The sequence below is a fragment of the Helicoverpa armigera genome, chromosome 20 (genome assembly GCF_030705265.1).
Source record: "Helicoverpa armigera isolate CAAS_96S chromosome 20, ASM3070526v1, whole genome shotgun sequence".
Lineage (NCBI taxonomy): Eukaryota > Metazoa > Arthropoda > Insecta > Lepidoptera > Noctuidae > Helicoverpa > Helicoverpa armigera.
Window position 1 is genome coordinate 10,245,656 of NC_087139.1, and position 17,178 is coordinate 10,262,833.

Below are 17,178 nucleotides of genomic sequence, written 5' to 3' on the forward strand. Positions count from 1 at the left end.
AACATTGCAACAAAGACTTTCTTATTTGTATGTACCACGCAGTTTCTTACTTTCTTATATATGCACACAGTGTTAAGCCTAAAAGCTAGCAGGAATTATCATACGGTTGAGTCGTCAGGCAATAATTTCTACTTATAAAATAATTACAATGCAAGTCACGGTCAAGTCAAAAACCTGCAGCCGGAAAATTGTGGATTACAAAAATGCATTGCTCCTATCAAACTTGATTGAGGATGTTTTTTGAATTTATATACCTATATGTTTTTTCTATTTTCATTTTGAGGGAAAACAACAGATAAACCACCGATGAAGGTGTTTAAAAACCGATCATAAATCACATGTTCTATTTACAGTTTACAGGAACATTTCATCAAAAACGGTAAATTATCTTGGCGCGGAAACGCGTGAGTTTTCTGCATTTTCACGCAAGATGGCCGCTGTTATGATGTCAGAGAGTCCATTGCCGCGAAGTGATGTCATACGATGTACGAGGTGGACGAGAGCCGATCGGCTGCCGGCTGCTGTGTCAAGGGCGTGGCTTATTTTGGATGTTGTTTTGACGCTTTTAGTTACAAACACGAAGGGCTTGGTCCGAGGTTTGCGGGTTTGATTACTGAAATGACTGACTAGTTTGTCAGGTACGTCGGACTTTTTGTAAAGACAATAATCGGGCCCATTTGTTTTAAGAGTTCTTACTTTTTGATTTTCTGACTGACTCTTTGAAGGACGTGTGTGTTGCACTATTGCAGTGTGTTCTATTTTTCTTCTACAAAAAAAGTCCATGATTTATCGGTCGTAAGGCGGATAGCTTTAGTTGAAAGTCCATTTGCAGCAACTATACCTATAAAGGCTAAATAAATACAGCCAGCCCCCTGGATAACAAGTTTTGAAGTACATTTCAGCAACTCATTGTTCAGCAAACTTGTTTAAATCCTCATTATTTAGAAAAACGCAGATATCAAATATTAAATGCGTAGCATTGTGTTCACAATTTAACATTCATCATTCATGTCTTATTTCACGGCCTCGGCAATGATCTTGAATTACAAGAACTGTGAGTAAACTAGATTATTAGAAGCACATGTTTTAAGAATTTACATACCTATCTACCTGATTCTAATATATAAGGCGGCCAACTTTCCGAAAACTGAATGCGGGACTTAACCTTTCGTGAAAAGCGGGGGGGGAGGGGGGCATTGAAAAATGATCGGACGGAACTGATAAAATAAAAACCGTAAGCAAAAAGCTATAATTTAATCTATCAATATCGTGTCTTATTTTCAATATTATTGGGCCTCACGAGTTCAGTAGAAATAAAGAGAACGAGATTTATTAGAGGTATAGGTAATCTGTGTTCCTGCACTGTTGAGCGTGCGCGCAGGTGGGTGTTGTGTAGAAGCGTGGTAGAAAAATAGGGATGCGGGACATGCGGGACGCATACAACGTTTTGCGGGACTATTTTACTAATAAAATCAAAACGGGATTTCGTCAAGCATTGCGGTACGGTCCCGCAGAATGCGGGACGGTTGGCCGCCTTACTAATATAGGTGCCTATTTACTTTAAAGATCATTTTTAAATCTTTGGTCCAGTAGTTAAATGACGCACCTATTAGTGCTTTTAAACATTGAATATATGGACCAAAAAAAGTTAAATGAAGTGAATCGTTTTATTTAGGTACCTACCACCTAGTACTACGAATAGGTACCTCAATAATTAACTTCTTCGTATAGCACTGGCAGATTTATCATTAGGTATCTACAGTTCTCAGCTAATAATTGACCGTAATGATTTGCATCGACAAATAACTTTTCGATTTTGTTACATCAGTAGAACCAGAAAACCAGAAAACTTAATTCAGAAATTTTTAATTTTTATCAGTACCAACTTACCGTAAACCGGTAGATAAACTACATACGTAGGTACATATGATGTCAGGTTGCAACGTCTTACGTCTGTGTACAAGGGAATCCGCTACCGTTCCGCGCGACTGGCCGTCACGCTGCCCGTGGGGCGAGCACTCGTGTTTATTGTTTTAGTTTTATATGTACGAGTATGTTATAATGTAGAACGATGTTAAATTAGTGTGCCGGTCTTAGAGAACTAAATTTTCACTTGGCTTCACCTGCATCTTGAGGAAACTACGTCTCTTACCGGGATTAAAAGCACAATGTGTATGTAGACAAGACAGATTTTCTTCAGTCCCCTTTGGTATAATGGTCGAAAGCGCGACTGCGGGGCCTCGGGTTCGAATTCCAGGCTGGCCAAATGGAACCTTTATAAAATAGACTGAAGTCTGGAAGTTGGCGGTGTTTCGTCCCCGTTTTAAGGAGTAAACGCCCATGTCGGCGGCCCTTAACTGAGTGGCAACTAGGTAACAATTTGTCAGAGGCCGTCAGGCGGATTTCAGAATTCCCAATTACACAACTATGTATCTGGAGGATAATGCACGAGAGAACTGTCAACGGATGGTCACTGGAATTAGTTATATTTGTGATTTAATTAAAATAAAACGAAATATTTCTACATATACCAGAATAGTATATTTCCCGAGCTATTTACAATAGATACGTCTATTATGATAATAGAACCTTATATATTAAGAAGTTATCTCAAAAATAGACACGCAGACATCACAGTAATATCATATTACACTTGGAAGCAATGAAATCGGGACAATAATAAAAATCGAAGCTAATTGACTGTGCAAAAATGTGCCACAAACGTCAAAATTACATTTAAAAGAAACAATCTTATTGATGGTTTTGTTTCATTCAAATAGGTACTCATTACATACTTCACTTTAGACTGATAAATAAAAATTTTATACTCTTTGATTCTAGCTAAGACAGGTCATCATCCTCCGAGCCTTTTTCCCAACTATGTTGGGGTCGGCTTCCAGTGTAACCGGATGTAGCTGAGTGCTTTACAAGGAGCGACTGCCCTATCTGACCCCCTCAACCCAGTTACCCGGGCAACGCAATACCCCTTGGTTAGACTGGTGTCAAACTTACTGGCAAAGACCTATTCTATATTCAGAAAAGACTGTCCCGATTTTTTTGCTCTCAATTGTAATTAAATGCATTATTCTACGGAAGTCAGAAGATTGATTAGGAAGTCGATTGGAAAAATGCTTATATGACATAATCTAACACATATATTATACTGATTCTGTTTTGCACCGACTTTGCCGTGTTAACACCAAAAATATTTCACTGTACAGTCAGGTCAGTGGTAACAGTTTTATAGGAAAATCGTACTTATTATTATTGAGTTAAGGTGCATGACAGTTACCACTGATGTGCAGTCTACTGTACCACAAATATACTCATGTCAGGTCGAGATAAATAAAAAGTTACTTAACAGATGTGCTAGTAGGTACTTTACATAGAAAATAATTAGGCAAGTCTGAAATTAGCCGATTGACTGCGCATTCAAAAATGTTGTTCCTAAAAATTCTACCGAACAGCCAAGAGTAAATTTCAGACTCGCAAAAGTATTCTCTGGACTTAATGTAACTATTTTTATTACAATAGTAAGATAGAGAAGAAGACTTTATCCTATTATTATTATTTTTATTTTTATGATATAAAAGTACAACAATTTTCTGTTTGTACTAAATTAGAAATGTTATAAAAATCACTCATACATACGTGAAACGCTGCACGTAAAATTCTGTGAAAATACAATGACTACTGCGTAGGATTTCATTTTACGAAAACAGGTACCTAAACCATGCTTATGTGTGTAAATCTGCATACATATACATTCACGTACATATGTATATAAAAATGCCTCACCTTTTCTTGTGAAATGAAACATCTACAGCAGTCACTGTACAAAATCGGTGACATCCTAATATTATTTGTGCCTAACCTTATTATTGTATACTAATTGTTAATAATTTGGTGGTTTTATTTATCTCGACCTTAGTCAATTTATTTAGGTGCCTACAGAAAACGGGACGGTTGTATTTTACTTTTGAATGATTTGGCTACTGTTGACTGCCTCGTTGGTCTAGTAGTCGCAAGCGAGGCTGCTGTGCTCGAGGTTTCGGGTTCGATTCTCGAGTCGGGCCGAAATCGCTTTGTGGCTTTTCTTAAACTTTCACAAAGCACCCCGTAGTCTGGAAGTTGTGTGTCAGTCCTGCGCCTGATCTCTCTACGGTCGTGTCGGATTGCCGTCCCATCGGGTTATGAGAGTGAAGGAATAGGGAGTGCACCTGTGTCTGCGCAAATGCTTGTGCACTATAATATGTCCAGCGCAGCTGGCTGATCTCCTTATATGAGAACAGCCGCCGTGGCCGAAATGGGCCGTGGACGCCATTATTATTTTTTATTAGGCTACTGTAGGAATATCAATCTTATCTCATTGAGATAATGATGAACGTAGTTATAATTGATGATTTCTTATTTTCAACTTTATATCAACACACATAAGATTGCTATTTCTTTACTGACACCACGGTGCGGAATATCGGATCTACAATGGACCCTATAATATGTGATGAAAGCTTCAATTTAGTTAGGTAATTAAACTAGGATTAAGTAAAGGACAGTGATACACAGTCTTAGCAGTGCTAAACAGAATCAAAGCGTCATCATTCAGCCATTTTCCACCATATCTCCAACTTAAGTACATCATTCTTAAATCCATTCTATGAGATATATCTACATACAATTTTACCTATCATCCCTGTGCAACCGTTCTTTTCAAAGCAATTCATACTCCATAATTAATTTAAATTAACAAATATTTGAGCTACCATAAAGAAAATAATATTTTCATAAAGAATTAAAAACCTACAGATATGTTTATCAATTAATGCCATTTCAATTCGCATTTGCATTTGAGTATTCTAAAAAAATATTAGATGGCATTCAACAAATGAGAATAAATTATTGTAATATGGCTTGAAATAACGCATTGTCTTCTACTTTACCGCCGAAAGCTGCAACCATAGACCAGCTGGCATACTCAACCTTTTGGCATCAACCTCTTCACTACACAGCCTTCAAACACTGGCCGGTAACATTTTAACCAAACATTTTCTTAATGACAGTTGTATAGTCTTTGTTTATTTTTTCTATTTTAGGTTTCAAGGAGTTTGCTTTCAACTGAGCTGCTTTATCATTAGGGTCTATTCTCAAAGCGCTCTGTATGTCTGTCCAGGCATCCTCATACATGTGGAGTCCGGAGTGGGCCGAGCACTTCCTGTAAAGGGCCTTTATGTTGACTGGGTCGAATTTAAGTGCCTTGTTGCAGAGTTCTAGTGTGGCCTCATACTCGTCATATTGTAGCTGGCAGTGTGCTAAATTGTTGTATAGTTTTACCTGTTGACAAGAGGTTACTTTATGTTGGTAGTTTTCGTGTTTGGTCGAGAACTACACTTTCCGCGCTTAAAAAAATTGACGCATTTTAGGTTGTCTTGCTCAAGTTCTTAATAGTGACAACAGTGTTCTTTTCACTAATTTTTTTATGCAAAATCTATATATATTTATTTGGAATAAAAATAAAAAAAGGACCTTTCCTAAAGTATACTTGGATAAGTTTCCAGTTTTAATAGGATGCAGCTGGGTATCAGTGTTTTTTTAATTAGACTAAAAAAATCTCCTAATATTTACCTTAAGCTCCACCATATCCTTGACCACCTGTTCACTAACCACCTTAGGGTCCAGTGGTTCCGTAGCTATCAGCATCTTCAGAGCCTTGTTGAATCTTCGGAAGGCATCAGCAGTCCGACCTTGTTTTATCAAGTCTACTCCACGCTCCTGACAAAAATATAATCTTTAGTTTTAATTTTGAATATATACAAATAAAAAATATATATTTATTTAACTATAATGTTTTAAGTTTTGCAATCAATGAGCTACAGTAATATTTATAAAATACTAAACAAGTTTTTACTCAGTGTTCCACTGCAAGACTTAATAATACAAGCAAGTCTTAACAGTTAGTTTGAGTCCAAGCTTCTAGCATTATAATTATGAGATAAATAATAATTCTGATACTATTCAAGGTAGAAGTATAGTAGTCCTACATAATTAGTATCTTGAAATACAGTTATTTACCTTATGATGGACCGCAGCTTCATACAGTCTCTCCCAGCTCCAGTCACTGATCAGTTGCTCCTCCGTCACCTCCTTCAGTTCCACCTGGCACGAGATCTGCTTCACCAGCGCCCCGTCCTTGTTCCTATACACCATGGTAGCCTCACAGACCTCCCCACAACACATCTGCTGCAGCACCAGCTCAAAATCCTTGTCTATAAACGAATCGGAGTCCCCAATCAACACATTACCGTCGAATGAACGGCTGAATACACGGCTGACCGGCTCAATCTCGCAATTTCCCGACTCATTAGTACATTTAACGTCTGTAAGTACGATTTTGCAGCGGGAATCTTCGTAAGGAACCAAGGTGTAGTCGCCAGGTTTTATCACCTTTTTACGTATCTCTCGGTCTGGACGGGTGCTTACTATTGTTTCTTTGTGCATTTTTGGGCTAGACATATTTTTGCTTTGATATGGTGGCGAAAATATGGTTTAGCGGAAGAATTCGCAAACGAAATTACTGAAATGTGCAAATGTCAATATGTCAAACAAACATCAAAAAAATCACAAAGCATTTCGTTCTGAACCCTAAATGGAAAAATTATGTATTTGATATTTTCTAAATAATGTATGAATAATTTAAGTATTTTAAACTGTGTTTTATCTTCCTGTACATATGAAACGAATTTTTAATCATCAAGGTTGATTAATAACTTTTTTAAGCTGATTGGAAATATGTAGTCATGAAATGGTCATCTTTGATTTATGAACGAAATAGTAAACAAACGTTCCGTTTCACATTGCATCTCTAGCACGTTGATAACATCCATTAAGTTACCTGTTATTTTAATTTACATCTTTAATGCAAAATAAATGATAACTACTTAAATCAATGCATCAGTATCACAGTAAACTCATTACATAATAAAAAGAAGGACCCCAAAAAACAAAAGACTTCTGTTTATATTTTTCATTTGTCACTTGTCGCACCAAAATGTCAGAATCAGCTGTCAGTAACGCGAATTTTTCAAATTTATTCTGTTTCTGTTTTTATTTATAAAGAGTTTAAAATTTTTATATACTAGATATTATAATACATAACGCTGGGCGATTTATTATAATAGGGGATCGTTTTAAATTGATCTTTATTGACCTATATTTTATTAATAGATACTAGTTTATAGCAAAATTGCGAATTAGAAGGTGAGTGAGACCCTCTTTTTTTAATACTTTCTTCATTTCAGTAATCAATTCCTCCGACCTTTTCGTTCAGTTTCTTACCACTCGTTTAGTGTGAAAGATCTAGGACTGCATCCAAACATAACCTAACAAATTGTTTGGCAAGGTTAGAAAGAGGTCTAATTAGAAAATAATGCAACCTATTTAATGCTACATTTCAGCAATAATGACGCTGTTACTGAAGAGCGTGTGGCGGAATGTGTTGAAAGGCAGTCCATTGAGCAAATCACTGCGGAGCCGAAGTCTCACTTCCAGTAGTAAGTATATATTTTATTAAAAAAATATTTTTTCTAGTTCTTAACAGGAACAACTTAATTTTTAAGCATTCAGCTACCATGGTTAATATCAAAATTATTATAATCATATAAGAACGTGAACCCTTATATGGACTGATAGTTGCAAAAAGCGGTGTGTAAAAATTGAATATCCTTCTTAAATAAAATAACTATTTTAGGGCTTACATGCATTGCAAGAATCTTAACTCTTAAACCTGGGTCTCCAATACTTGCGTCTAAACATCCTCCGAATTTCACAGTAGCATCAGAGGTGACAGGCACCAGGTCGCCGGATGCCGTAATGACGAGCATCAAGGCAGCCCCCACTGCAGCTGAAGTGCTCGCTGCAGTCAACGCTAACATGCCTAATATGAACCACAAACACATGCTGCAGGCATTACGGTGTCTCTTTGAGCTGCAGAAATCTGGCCAGTAAGTCATCAATGTATACCTAATTTGAAATATTTATTTTAAAAGTTAGTTTTGCCCCTTGTCACCACAACCTGTATAGTATTATCTAGTATCATATCTCAACCCAGGACATGGCCAATTTGGTCAAACCTCTATATTTCATATTTTTTTAACTGTTAAGGTACTATTGCTTGTATACATTAAATCTTAATTTACCTTTTCTAGCTTAGAAACAGACACCGAAAAATTAGTAGCAAACCCCACATTTGGAGTTCTATGTCAGAATTTTAAGAAGCACGCGCGGGCTCTCGACGTGAACGAAGCAATAGAGGCCACGAAGGTTCTCTCATACCTGAGGGTGCCAGCCGACTCTATGGTCGTGCAGACCATGCTGCAGCTCGTCCGGTGCTACATCAACATGATCAGCATCCGGCAGATCATGTTCCTCGACTTCCTGCTCACGAAGTTCGACGGCTCAAACCACTTAGTTGATGCCTTGAAGTTAGCACTGCCCCTAGCATTCCAAATACACCTTCCTTATGAGCTGGATAAGAAAGACCTGCCGCTGCTGAAAGACATGCTGGCTTACAGCTGCACCCACGACCTGCCAGACAGGTACATCAACAACATAGTGACGGGACTTCTCCTACACGATCAGGTCATAGATGCCAATATTGCGAAGTCCGTCATCTGGTCTTTATGCCAAGTTAATTGTACAGAGGAACTGTTCCCAACGAGAGTGCAGCTCTTGCATATCTGCTACGACATACTGACGCAGAGAATAGACCAGCTGACGTACGACGAGGTGCTGATGACGGCTGCCAGGATTAAGGGCAGGATCCTGGAGAAGCACCACGAGTATTACCATGAACAGCTCATGGACGCTATTTCTAGTTACGTGGTGACTCAAGATGTAGACTTCGATAAGGGGTTATTGGTCGCCAGGGTTATGTCCAGGATTGTAAGTATCGTTTTTTCTATCACTATAATTTTTCTCTTATTTCCGAGACAAAAACGATACATAAGTATTTTGTCCACTTCCAGGCTCACACACATCTAGGTATCGTGGGCTACCTCTGCGATAAAGCGGCCTCCAACCCCACAACCCTATCTACCGCTCGCACTAACATCCTCTTTGGCTTCATAAACTGTCTGGCGAATAACAACTTCATACCAGGAAAAGAACAGTGGCTGGAAATCCGAAACCAGATAGCCGAGAACCCAGTCTTCGATGGCAAAAACACTGCTTTACCCTGGACCAAGATATGCCTGGAACTAGCGTCCTTAGGATACTATGATGATAAACTACTTTCCCGAGTGTTTTCTAAGGAGAATGTCAGTCAGTTTTCTGATAAAGAGAACAATGCTTTAGACTACCTCCAGCTGTTGACGTTATATGAAGCGGTAAAGTCTTTCCACGATGAGAGCTACACACTTCCGGAAGATTTGCTGGAGAAAGCGAAGTCAGTGTACCCGATACATAAGAAGACGGAGGTGATAGAAGAATATTTGTCTACTGGGTTGGGGGGAGCGGAATACGTCGTGACGAATGTTGTGCTGCCCAATGGATTCATTGCTGGTAAGTATACCATGTGATCTCTCCGATCATCTAGTTTTGACATGTGACATGGTAGTGGTGACATGCTTAGTGGTAAGACTTAATATCTGGCTTGTTTCATTGTGATACCAAGTAAATGTTTTCAAGTTGAATGATTATCATGCATTTTAGCCTCCTAGAGTCGAAAAGGAATTTCGCTGTTGCTAACCTCTTTTTTTTCTCTATTTATTCTTCGTCCTGTCCTACTGACCTCGTGTTCTGTTCCCAGATTGCCTGATCTGCCTGAAAGGAGGCTATCCAGTGCAGTTCCCGATCGGCACCAGCAACATGAAGGTTCCTGTTGGAATGCTGAATATTCCGCCCGGCTCTATACCGTGAGTACATCTTACTTCTTGATTTCGGAAATGAGATGGTCTGAATTTAAAATGATTTGAATTCAGAAGGATGCCTTATGGGGCCAGTTAATGTTTAGCCCCAGATCGGACCATGGATCGGATACATTGACATCTATTTTCACAAAATTTTGCTAAGGAATCATTCCCATATTCCAGGGTGTGTCTCCTAAACTTCCAACCGGGCTGCTTCTCAATGAACAGCAACCGCCTTCGAGGCACCTTCCGCCTAGTCCTGGATATCCTCGAGAAGCAGGGCTATGCCGCCGTGGCCATCAACGTGACGGAGTTCCTGGCGGCGCCTCCGCACGAGAGGACCCCCTACCTCCTCAGAGAGGTCGGCTACAAGTGTGGAGAAATAGGCATGAAGCTTGCGGCCACTTGAACAAGCGTGTTACCTCGTAGAATTTTGATTAAGGACTCCAGACGAGGATGTAAAATTGTTTGTGAATTAAATGACGTTTTAGTATTGATTGGTTTTTGTTTTTTATTTATTTTGTAGTATTTCTGGGGTATCTGTATGTGAGCAGGCTACGCTCAGTTCGCGCAGGTAGGCCTGATCAGCTATCAGATACTAGCATGAGTAATATCACCAGACTTCGCGTAGGAAAACTATTCACCCTGTAAGATGTGCTAGATTGACGCTTTAACAACAAAACTATAAGTTATCCGAAAAGTTTTTATTAATTAATATTTTTACAATGGCAGCACAATATAAACATGGCAACAACTTTACTGTCTATGGTGACAGGAATAACGTCATAGCGACGTACCATCAATTTCAAAACGTTATTTTGAAATTCAAAGAATAAAATTACTTAATTACAAACGACATCTGCCCTGATTATAAATGATAAATGTTACTAATTGCTAAATGTATGCGTTTGCATGCGAACAGAAAGGTGCGTTGCGAGAAATCGCAGTTTCGTAGACTAAAGTTTCGCGATGGATTCGTTATGGCGTGTGTATTTGATAGTAAGCATTTTTATCGTGTGTGAGTGTAAGTACGGGTACGTGCTGTGGTCGGGGAACAAGGTGACTGTGAAGACGACGGACTACTTCGCCGATATACCGGACTCACACGTCGCGCGTGCCACTTATAGCAACGAAATCAATTCTACCGGGTATGTTATGACCATGTTACACCTCCAAACAGGTAAAGCGCTTCTAATAGTAAAGATCCTTGCCTAAATATTAGCGGTGTTGCCAAAAATTGACCTCTAAAGTCACATTTGGGCAAGCTTGCGTGCACGTAGAGATTCACACTGACTTATAGATCTGCTCAAAGCCTGACTGCGAGCGTAACGTGTATTCCCCCTAGGGAAACTACCCTTACCTTGTTCTCGATCAAGGATCTAGTCAACCTTTCAAAACCACGAGAAGTCAGGTAATTTGGAAAGTTGTTATGAAACAAATTTTATATTTCAGCTGGGCTTTCCTGGAGCTTCATACTAGGGCAGAATGCAAGGACGAGAAGCAGGCGTATGCGGCCGGCTACCTAGAGGGCTTCCTCACCAGGGACCTCATATGGTACCACTGGCAGAATATGCTCAAAGGGTCAGATATAACAAACATATTTATTATTCTCTAAAAATTCTGATCACATCTTACGAGCATTCCCAATATGTATCTGATCTGTTGATTTTCTCATCTACAATTTCAAACCGCGTATATTCTCTAGCGGTTTTATGAGAAAGTCAGTAAAGAAATTCACGAATACCTATTTCTCTAAAGTCGCCAAACACCAGTGTTCATCCATATGTATATTCAGCTTCATAGTCATACTTGCGAGCCCCCGATCTCCCAACGAAACATTCTTTTCTACTTGTGAAAGGCCTGTGCTAGGTCAAATTTAGCACACCTCTTGTCTCCCATCGCGGTGGCCACTGCCAAACACACTCATATAAATTTTAGATACTGCTACAACAAGACGGATGTGTGCGGCCTCATCGAGGAGTTTGTGGACAAGAATGAGGAATACATGTCAGGGATGGTGGAGAAGAATTGCAACGACTCTTATTGGTACCATGTACGTACCTAAGTTATTATTTCAGTCGGATATCCAACAATAAGAGAACTTACAAAGCCAAAAATAAAATTTGTAAAAGAGATTTGACGGGTCTATTTTCCAATACCTTAAAAATTACCTATAGGTGTTTCCGACATGGGTAAGAAATTAATCTAGCATCAAAGTTATCGCCGAATTGTTGCGTGTTTCAGATGAAGTTATACTACATCCAGCTGGAAGGTTTAGCAGTGGGATACAATGCAGCCACTAAGGATCCTTACCAGTGGCTCACTACAAGAGATATTATGTGAGTTCAGACCCTACGAATATAAGTACAGGGCCTTTACATTTTCTTCTTTCTTTCTTCACATGGTACTACTCACAGACTCGAAAGTCTTTTCCGTTAAAAAACTTCGCCGCTCTGAAGTTCGCCGTTTGATGCCTCCATTGTGCGCAATAGTTTTCAACATACTCGCAAGGAGTCGATTTCAGAGCTATAGTTATTTGGCGTAAACGTGACCCACGTTTCCGCATCTCCTATGCCAATACTTCAAAGCGATTCTTTATCCTACCCAGCTGGATCAACATGCTAGGGGATCTTGACGAGCTGGCCTTTGCGCTGTCGATGCCGAAGTCGAGCCCTGATGGGAAACTCTTCGACGACGAGCGATGCACCGGCCTCGTCAAGCTTCTGCCGGATCTCACCAACTTGTATTTCTCACATGTCACTTGGAACAGGTTAGAAGTACCTTCTATTATGTATGTATTATAAGGGGAACAGAAACTCGGTGGGTTGGAAAAATATTTATGTGGGAAACTTTGTCGTCAGTCATTGTTACGATGATCTTAGACTCGATCAGCTACTCCCGACAGACTTCAGAAAAGTCCAAAGTTCTCACATTTAGTGGTTGACTTAGACTTTGACTTTGACTTTGGTGCTACGAAATATTATTGAGACTATCGACGGAGGAAGTTAGTGACTGTATAAGCAATAATGCCATAATCTCCCTTAGAACAGTAGATAATGACTTTGCCTGACCTTTTGAAGAGATCAGCATATTAGAGTTACTCGTCTGATTTTCCATGACCAACAGTTACCAATCAATGCTACGGTTCCACAAGATGTATGTGATGCGCTTGCACATGTCCCCGGGCAGCAAGCAACTCATACCCGGATTCAAGATGGCGCTCACCTCTTACCCGGCTTTCGTTCAGGTAACGCCTTATTTGTCAATGGCATGTATTTTTATTAAACCATTAAGGGACCAGAATCCATTCAAAGTGACTGCATGATCCTCATAACAACGGCTCTATATGCCTTGGCAAGTACAATCAGGGTTGACTGAGTTTGGACAGGGTATTTTTAATTCAAACAGAAAGAAGAAAGAGAAACATACAAAAGACGATAATGGATGGCCAAAATACAATTCCGCAGGTCATTCGCTACTCCAGTTTTTAGCAGATTTTTTTTTTTTCTTAAGCCCTTCAGCCAATAGAAATAAAGATTTACCCATCTTTTCAATGTTAAATGTAAGCAGTAGGTAGATAATATAAAAAGACAGCGCTGGGCAGTCCACAGATGACTTCTACATCATATCGTCGGGGCTGGCCACCGGGGAGACCACCATCGGCAACAGCAACCGCTCTCTCTTCGAGCTCGTCAAGCCTGTGGGAACTGTCAGTATTTATTTTCACTATCATTATCTTACCCAACTATGTTGGGGTCGGCTTCCAGTCTAACAGGATGCAGCTGAGTACCAGTGCTTTACGGGAGCGACTCCCTATCTGACCTCTTCAACCCAGCTACCCGGGCAACCCAATTCCCCTTGGTAACAGTGATTGTTAGACTCAAGGCAGTATTTATTTTATCTGATTGAATAAAGAGGAAACATTTGTATCCTAAAGGTTCCGAAACTACTAAACTGATTTGAAAAATCCTTTCATTTTTGGAAAGCTATAGGTACACTCTGTAATTTTGTAGCTTATTGTACTATAGAGCAAAAAGTAGCCTGTATTATTTCTTAGATTCTGGAATACGCTCGTGCGATGATAGCCAACCGATTGGCGAAAACTGGCAAACAGTGGATGGAAATATTTAGGAGACACAACAGTGGCACATACAACAACCAGTGGTAAGAATAACATCAATAATACCATTTTAATTGATAAATTATACCTAACTATTGGTCTAGTGGACACAAAATAAGCGTACGAGTACTGGCTGCCACCAGGGCCATTATTTCGGTCTATTTACATAGCCAGTGCTGATGTCAAGCACCCAATCACGCATACCACTAAAGGCCAGTCCATAGCTAAACGGAGAATAGTCAAAACTTGTTGTAGTTTGGTACAAAGTATAGCTAAATCCGGAAAATTGTGTACCAAAATACCAGTTCTTCTCCACATAGTTTAAGTTGTAGCGGCGTTATTTGCTAACAAGAGATAGGAATTTGACATTTTATCTCTAGTAAGCAAATAAATAGATGGTATATTGGGTACGGTCGTTAATCAGGTTCATAGTGGACTACAAGAGGTTCAAGCCGCGCACGAACCACCAGGAGGGCTTCGTGAAGCCGGGGCTGCTGTGGGTTGTGGAACAACTGCCCGGCATCATCGAGGCAGCTGATCTGTGAGTAACAACATATTGATTCAGGAAGGAACGGTTCAATGAGTAGCCTGTTTAAGTGGCAATAGAGTCAGGTAAATTCTGTGCATCTCCCAGATCCCTCCGTCGAGGGCATACGCCTTTGCTGCCCTTGCTATCCTTTCGATCTATTACTGTCGTCACGAATTCCTTTGTTAAGTAGTTGGTACATAGAGCATTCTCAGGGTCTGTTCTCGTAGCTAACCATCAATTTAACTCAGGACGGCTCAGCTGAAGCGCACATCATACTTCCCGTCATACAACATCCCCTACTTCCCGCGGATCTTCAACCTGAGTGGCGGGCATGTGCGTATTGCCACCTACGGGGACTGGTTCGGCTATCACACCAATCCTAGGGCTAAGATGCTGAAGGCTAAACAGGTACCTAACTATACTCCAATATAAGGATTTTATGGTCATGTGAGTTACGTAGTTATAATATACATTGCAAAGATGTAGGTCCAATCCATTTGAATCGACACTCACGAACCCTTTCTAATTGGGTGGTAAGCTATGGATAACTCTCCTCCAACTGGGTGCCTAAGTGTCAAGCTGTTTAGGGTCGCCAGACGGAATAAACAAATAGTCTAGCAAAGTATTCAGCAAGTTTCCAGAGACAGAACCTTTCGATGACCAACAGATTCCGCGTTAATTATGAAGCCTTCAGGGGATGGTTGGTACTCTTATTTCTCATGGATGGTTGATATTCTATTTCGAAGGTATTTTAATGCATAGTTCGGTGTACTAGGTTGGTATCTGCAATCTACGCGACATGTACAACACGATGCGGTACAACGACTTCAAGCACGACCCCCTCGCGCGCTGCGAGCAGTGCGATCCTCCCTACAGCGCCTGCAACGCCATCTCCGCCAGGAATGACCTCAACCTTGCTAATGGTACACATTTCATCACATGAATAGTTTAAACTCTGCACTGCGAGGCATAGGTTTCCAGCATTTTGGTTTCATGTCGGAAACTCGTTGTGAACAATCAACGAAAACTGTTTAAAGTTGTTTTAAGGTTTCATTTTGCCATGAGTTTACTCTGCAGGTCCGAGTGCGGAAATGACCTATTCTCAATTCTCTCTATTAATCTTTTTCCTTCGACTGATCATATTGTAGGCGATCAGTTACTTCAATATAGGTGCCCAGAAACTGTGACTGTTTGACGACGTTTCAGGAACGTATCCATTCCGCGCGCTGGGCCACCGCAGCCACGGCGCAACGGACGTGAAGATCACGAGCGCGTACCTGCGGAACAGCTACCGGTTCCTCGCCATCAGCAGCCCCACGCACAACATCTCCCGGGGCATACCGCCTTTTGTGTGAGTTTATCAGAGTACACCACTAATAGATAGACATTACTTTATAACACCTACAATAGTCCTTGAAATCAATCTCAGTGGCGTGCACTTGGAGAGGCCTATGTCCTGCAGAGGACTGCGATAGGCTGATGGTGATGACAATAGTCCTTGATTGGCTTTGAAGACCCCTATTACCTACTGCGAGTGCGAGGTCTACTCTGCGAAGGCACGGTCCCTTTTTTCGATTAAGTACAGGGTTCTCAGATCTAGTAAAAAGTAACCTGTAGTATTGTAACTTTAAATCCGCAGGTGGAGTAAATTCGACTTAGGCGCTCACGTGTCCCACGTGGGGCAGCCCGACGAGTGGCTGTTCCCGCCCATCCTACACGACTGGGAGTGGGAGTAGCACTCCCAACCTTAGGTCTACGCGATAAGGATCACTTTACTTTGCACGTATACCTAGACATAAGACCATTGTAGTCTTAGTTATACCTATGAGAAGTTTGTGAAACAATTTCTGATAGTCAGTGTTGCCAGCCCACTGTTAAAAGGGCTTTCCGCTAGGTGCGACCTGTCATTGAGGTGACAATCTTGCAAAAAAATATTTAGAACTATACCCAAGTCAAAAATCATAAGATTTTTGCGGCTTATGATTTTTTGACTATCCCATTTTTCTTGTAGTTTTTTTTCCGATAGTCTTGCGAGGGCCTCTAGACTTATGACGCCCCCTAAAGTGCGAGGTCTAGCATTGCTTACGTACGGTTCCACTGGCTACCTAATAAGTATAAAGATAAACTTTTATGCTATGTTTAGTTAGTGCCTAGCTACTAATTATTATTAAACTGTGATAATAATGTATGAATTGGCAGATCAATTTTTGCCTATTGGTAAGTGCATGGGGGTATTATTATTTTTCTACTCAATGTTTCACTGTTTTACATATGCAAAACTCAACTTTCAATGCTGAATAAGACAATATTGATTAAATAATACTTAAATATATAATTTTTATCTAGTCCTACACAAACTGAAAAGTTTTTATTTCATTTATTGTTGACTATAGTCATAGTTTTTTCTCCTAATAATATTTATGAAAATGTTAAATTATGTTAGAATCCAATATTAATTTCAACATTCCTTGTTCTTGTATTATATAATAACTGTAATTAGGTAAATGTAATATTATAATCGTCCAGTTTTATATGTTTCGTTTTTGTAAAATTTATATGTTTTAGAAATAAATCATGTTTTATTGAATATCCTTGTTTTAAACACGTACAAGATACATGCCTCTTAT

At 39.9% G+C, this 17,178-nt stretch overlaps 3 protein-coding genes across 4 annotated transcripts; 2 read left to right on the forward strand and 1 right to left on the reverse strand.

Annotated features, from left to right (window-relative positions):
* Positions 1-2,518: 2,518 nt before the first annotated feature.
* LOC110377356 (uncharacterized) lies at positions 2,519-6,597 on the reverse strand. Its single transcript, XM_064039717.1, has 3 exons — positions 6,070-6,597; positions 5,623-5,769; positions 2,519-5,331 (listed from the first exon to the last, which is right to left on the reverse strand). The coding sequence occupies exons 1-3, from the start codon at positions 6,508-6,510 to the stop codon at positions 5,035-5,037; spliced, it is 885 nt and encodes a 294-aa protein (XP_063895787.1). The 5' UTR covers positions 6,511-6,597; the 3' UTR covers positions 2,519-5,034.
* A 418-nt stretch (positions 6,598-7,015) lies between these two features.
* LOC110377355 (uncharacterized) lies at positions 7,016-10,399 on the forward strand. 2 transcript variants are annotated; one of them, XM_021336219.3, is made up of 7 exons: positions 7,016-7,254; positions 7,452-7,547; positions 7,829-7,997; positions 8,202-8,937; positions 9,021-9,555; positions 9,803-9,908; positions 10,086-10,399. In XM_021336219.3, exons 2-7 carry the CDS (start codon positions 7,457-7,459, stop codon positions 10,309-10,311), a joined length of 1,863 nt encoding a protein of 620 aa, XP_021191894.3. In that variant the 5' UTR covers positions 7,016-7,254; positions 7,452-7,456; the 3' UTR covers positions 10,312-10,399. The 2 variants fall into 2 exon arrangements, with proteins under 2 accessions (XP_021191894.3, XP_021191893.3); XM_021336218.3 differs by having other exon boundaries at positions 7,017-7,254; positions 7,826-7,997.
* Positions 10,400-10,639: 240 nt separating this feature from the next.
* On the forward strand, positions 10,640-16,766 carry LOC110377357 (putative phospholipase B-like 2). The gene is made up of 13 exons (XM_021336223.3): positions 10,640-11,050; positions 11,355-11,483; positions 11,841-11,955; positions 12,147-12,241; positions 12,511-12,672; positions 13,029-13,149; positions 13,507-13,611; positions 13,960-14,066; positions 14,447-14,563; positions 14,800-14,959; positions 15,327-15,474; positions 15,758-15,902; positions 16,191-16,766. Exons 1-13 carry the CDS (start codon positions 10,872-10,874, stop codon positions 16,285-16,287), a joined length of 1,680 nt encoding a protein of 559 aa, XP_021191898.1. The 5' UTR covers positions 10,640-10,871; the 3' UTR covers positions 16,288-16,766.
* Positions 16,767-17,178: the final 412 nt, after the last annotated feature.

Coding starts and splice junctions, on each gene's coding strand:
- LOC110377356 (XM_064039717.1), bottom strand. CDS start 6,510: ATGTCTAGCCCAAAAATGCACAAAGAAACAATAGTAAGCACCCGTCCA. Junction 5,770..6,069: donor AAGCTGCGGTCCATCATAAG/GTAAATAACTGT, acceptor TATTTTTGTCAG/GAGCGTGGAGTAGACTTGAT. Junction 5,332..5,622: donor AGGATATGGTGGAGCTTAAG/GTAAATATTAGG, acceptor TCTTGTCAACAG/GTAAAACTATACAACAATTT.
- LOC110377357 (XM_021336223.3), top strand. CDS start 10,872: ATGGATTCGTTATGGCGTGTGTATTTGATAGTAAGCATTTTTATCGTG. Junction 12,673..13,028: donor TCACATGTCACTTGGAACAG/GTTAGAAGTACC, acceptor CATGACCAACAG/TTACCAATCAATGCTACGGT. Junction 14,564..14,799: donor ATCATCGAGGCAGCTGATCT/GTGAGTAACAAC, acceptor AATTTAACTCAG/GACGGCTCAGCTGAAGCGCA.
- LOC110377355 (XM_021336218.3), top strand. CDS start 7,457: ATGACGCTGTTACTGAAGAGCGTGTGGCGGAATGTGTTGAAAGGCAGT. Junction 9,556..9,802: donor GCCCAATGGATTCATTGCTG/GTAAGTATACCA, acceptor TTCTGTTCCCAG/ATTGCCTGATCTGCCTGAAA. Junction 9,909..10,085: donor ATTCCGCCCGGCTCTATACC/GTGAGTACATCT, acceptor CCCATATTCCAG/GGTGTGTCTCCTAAACTTCC.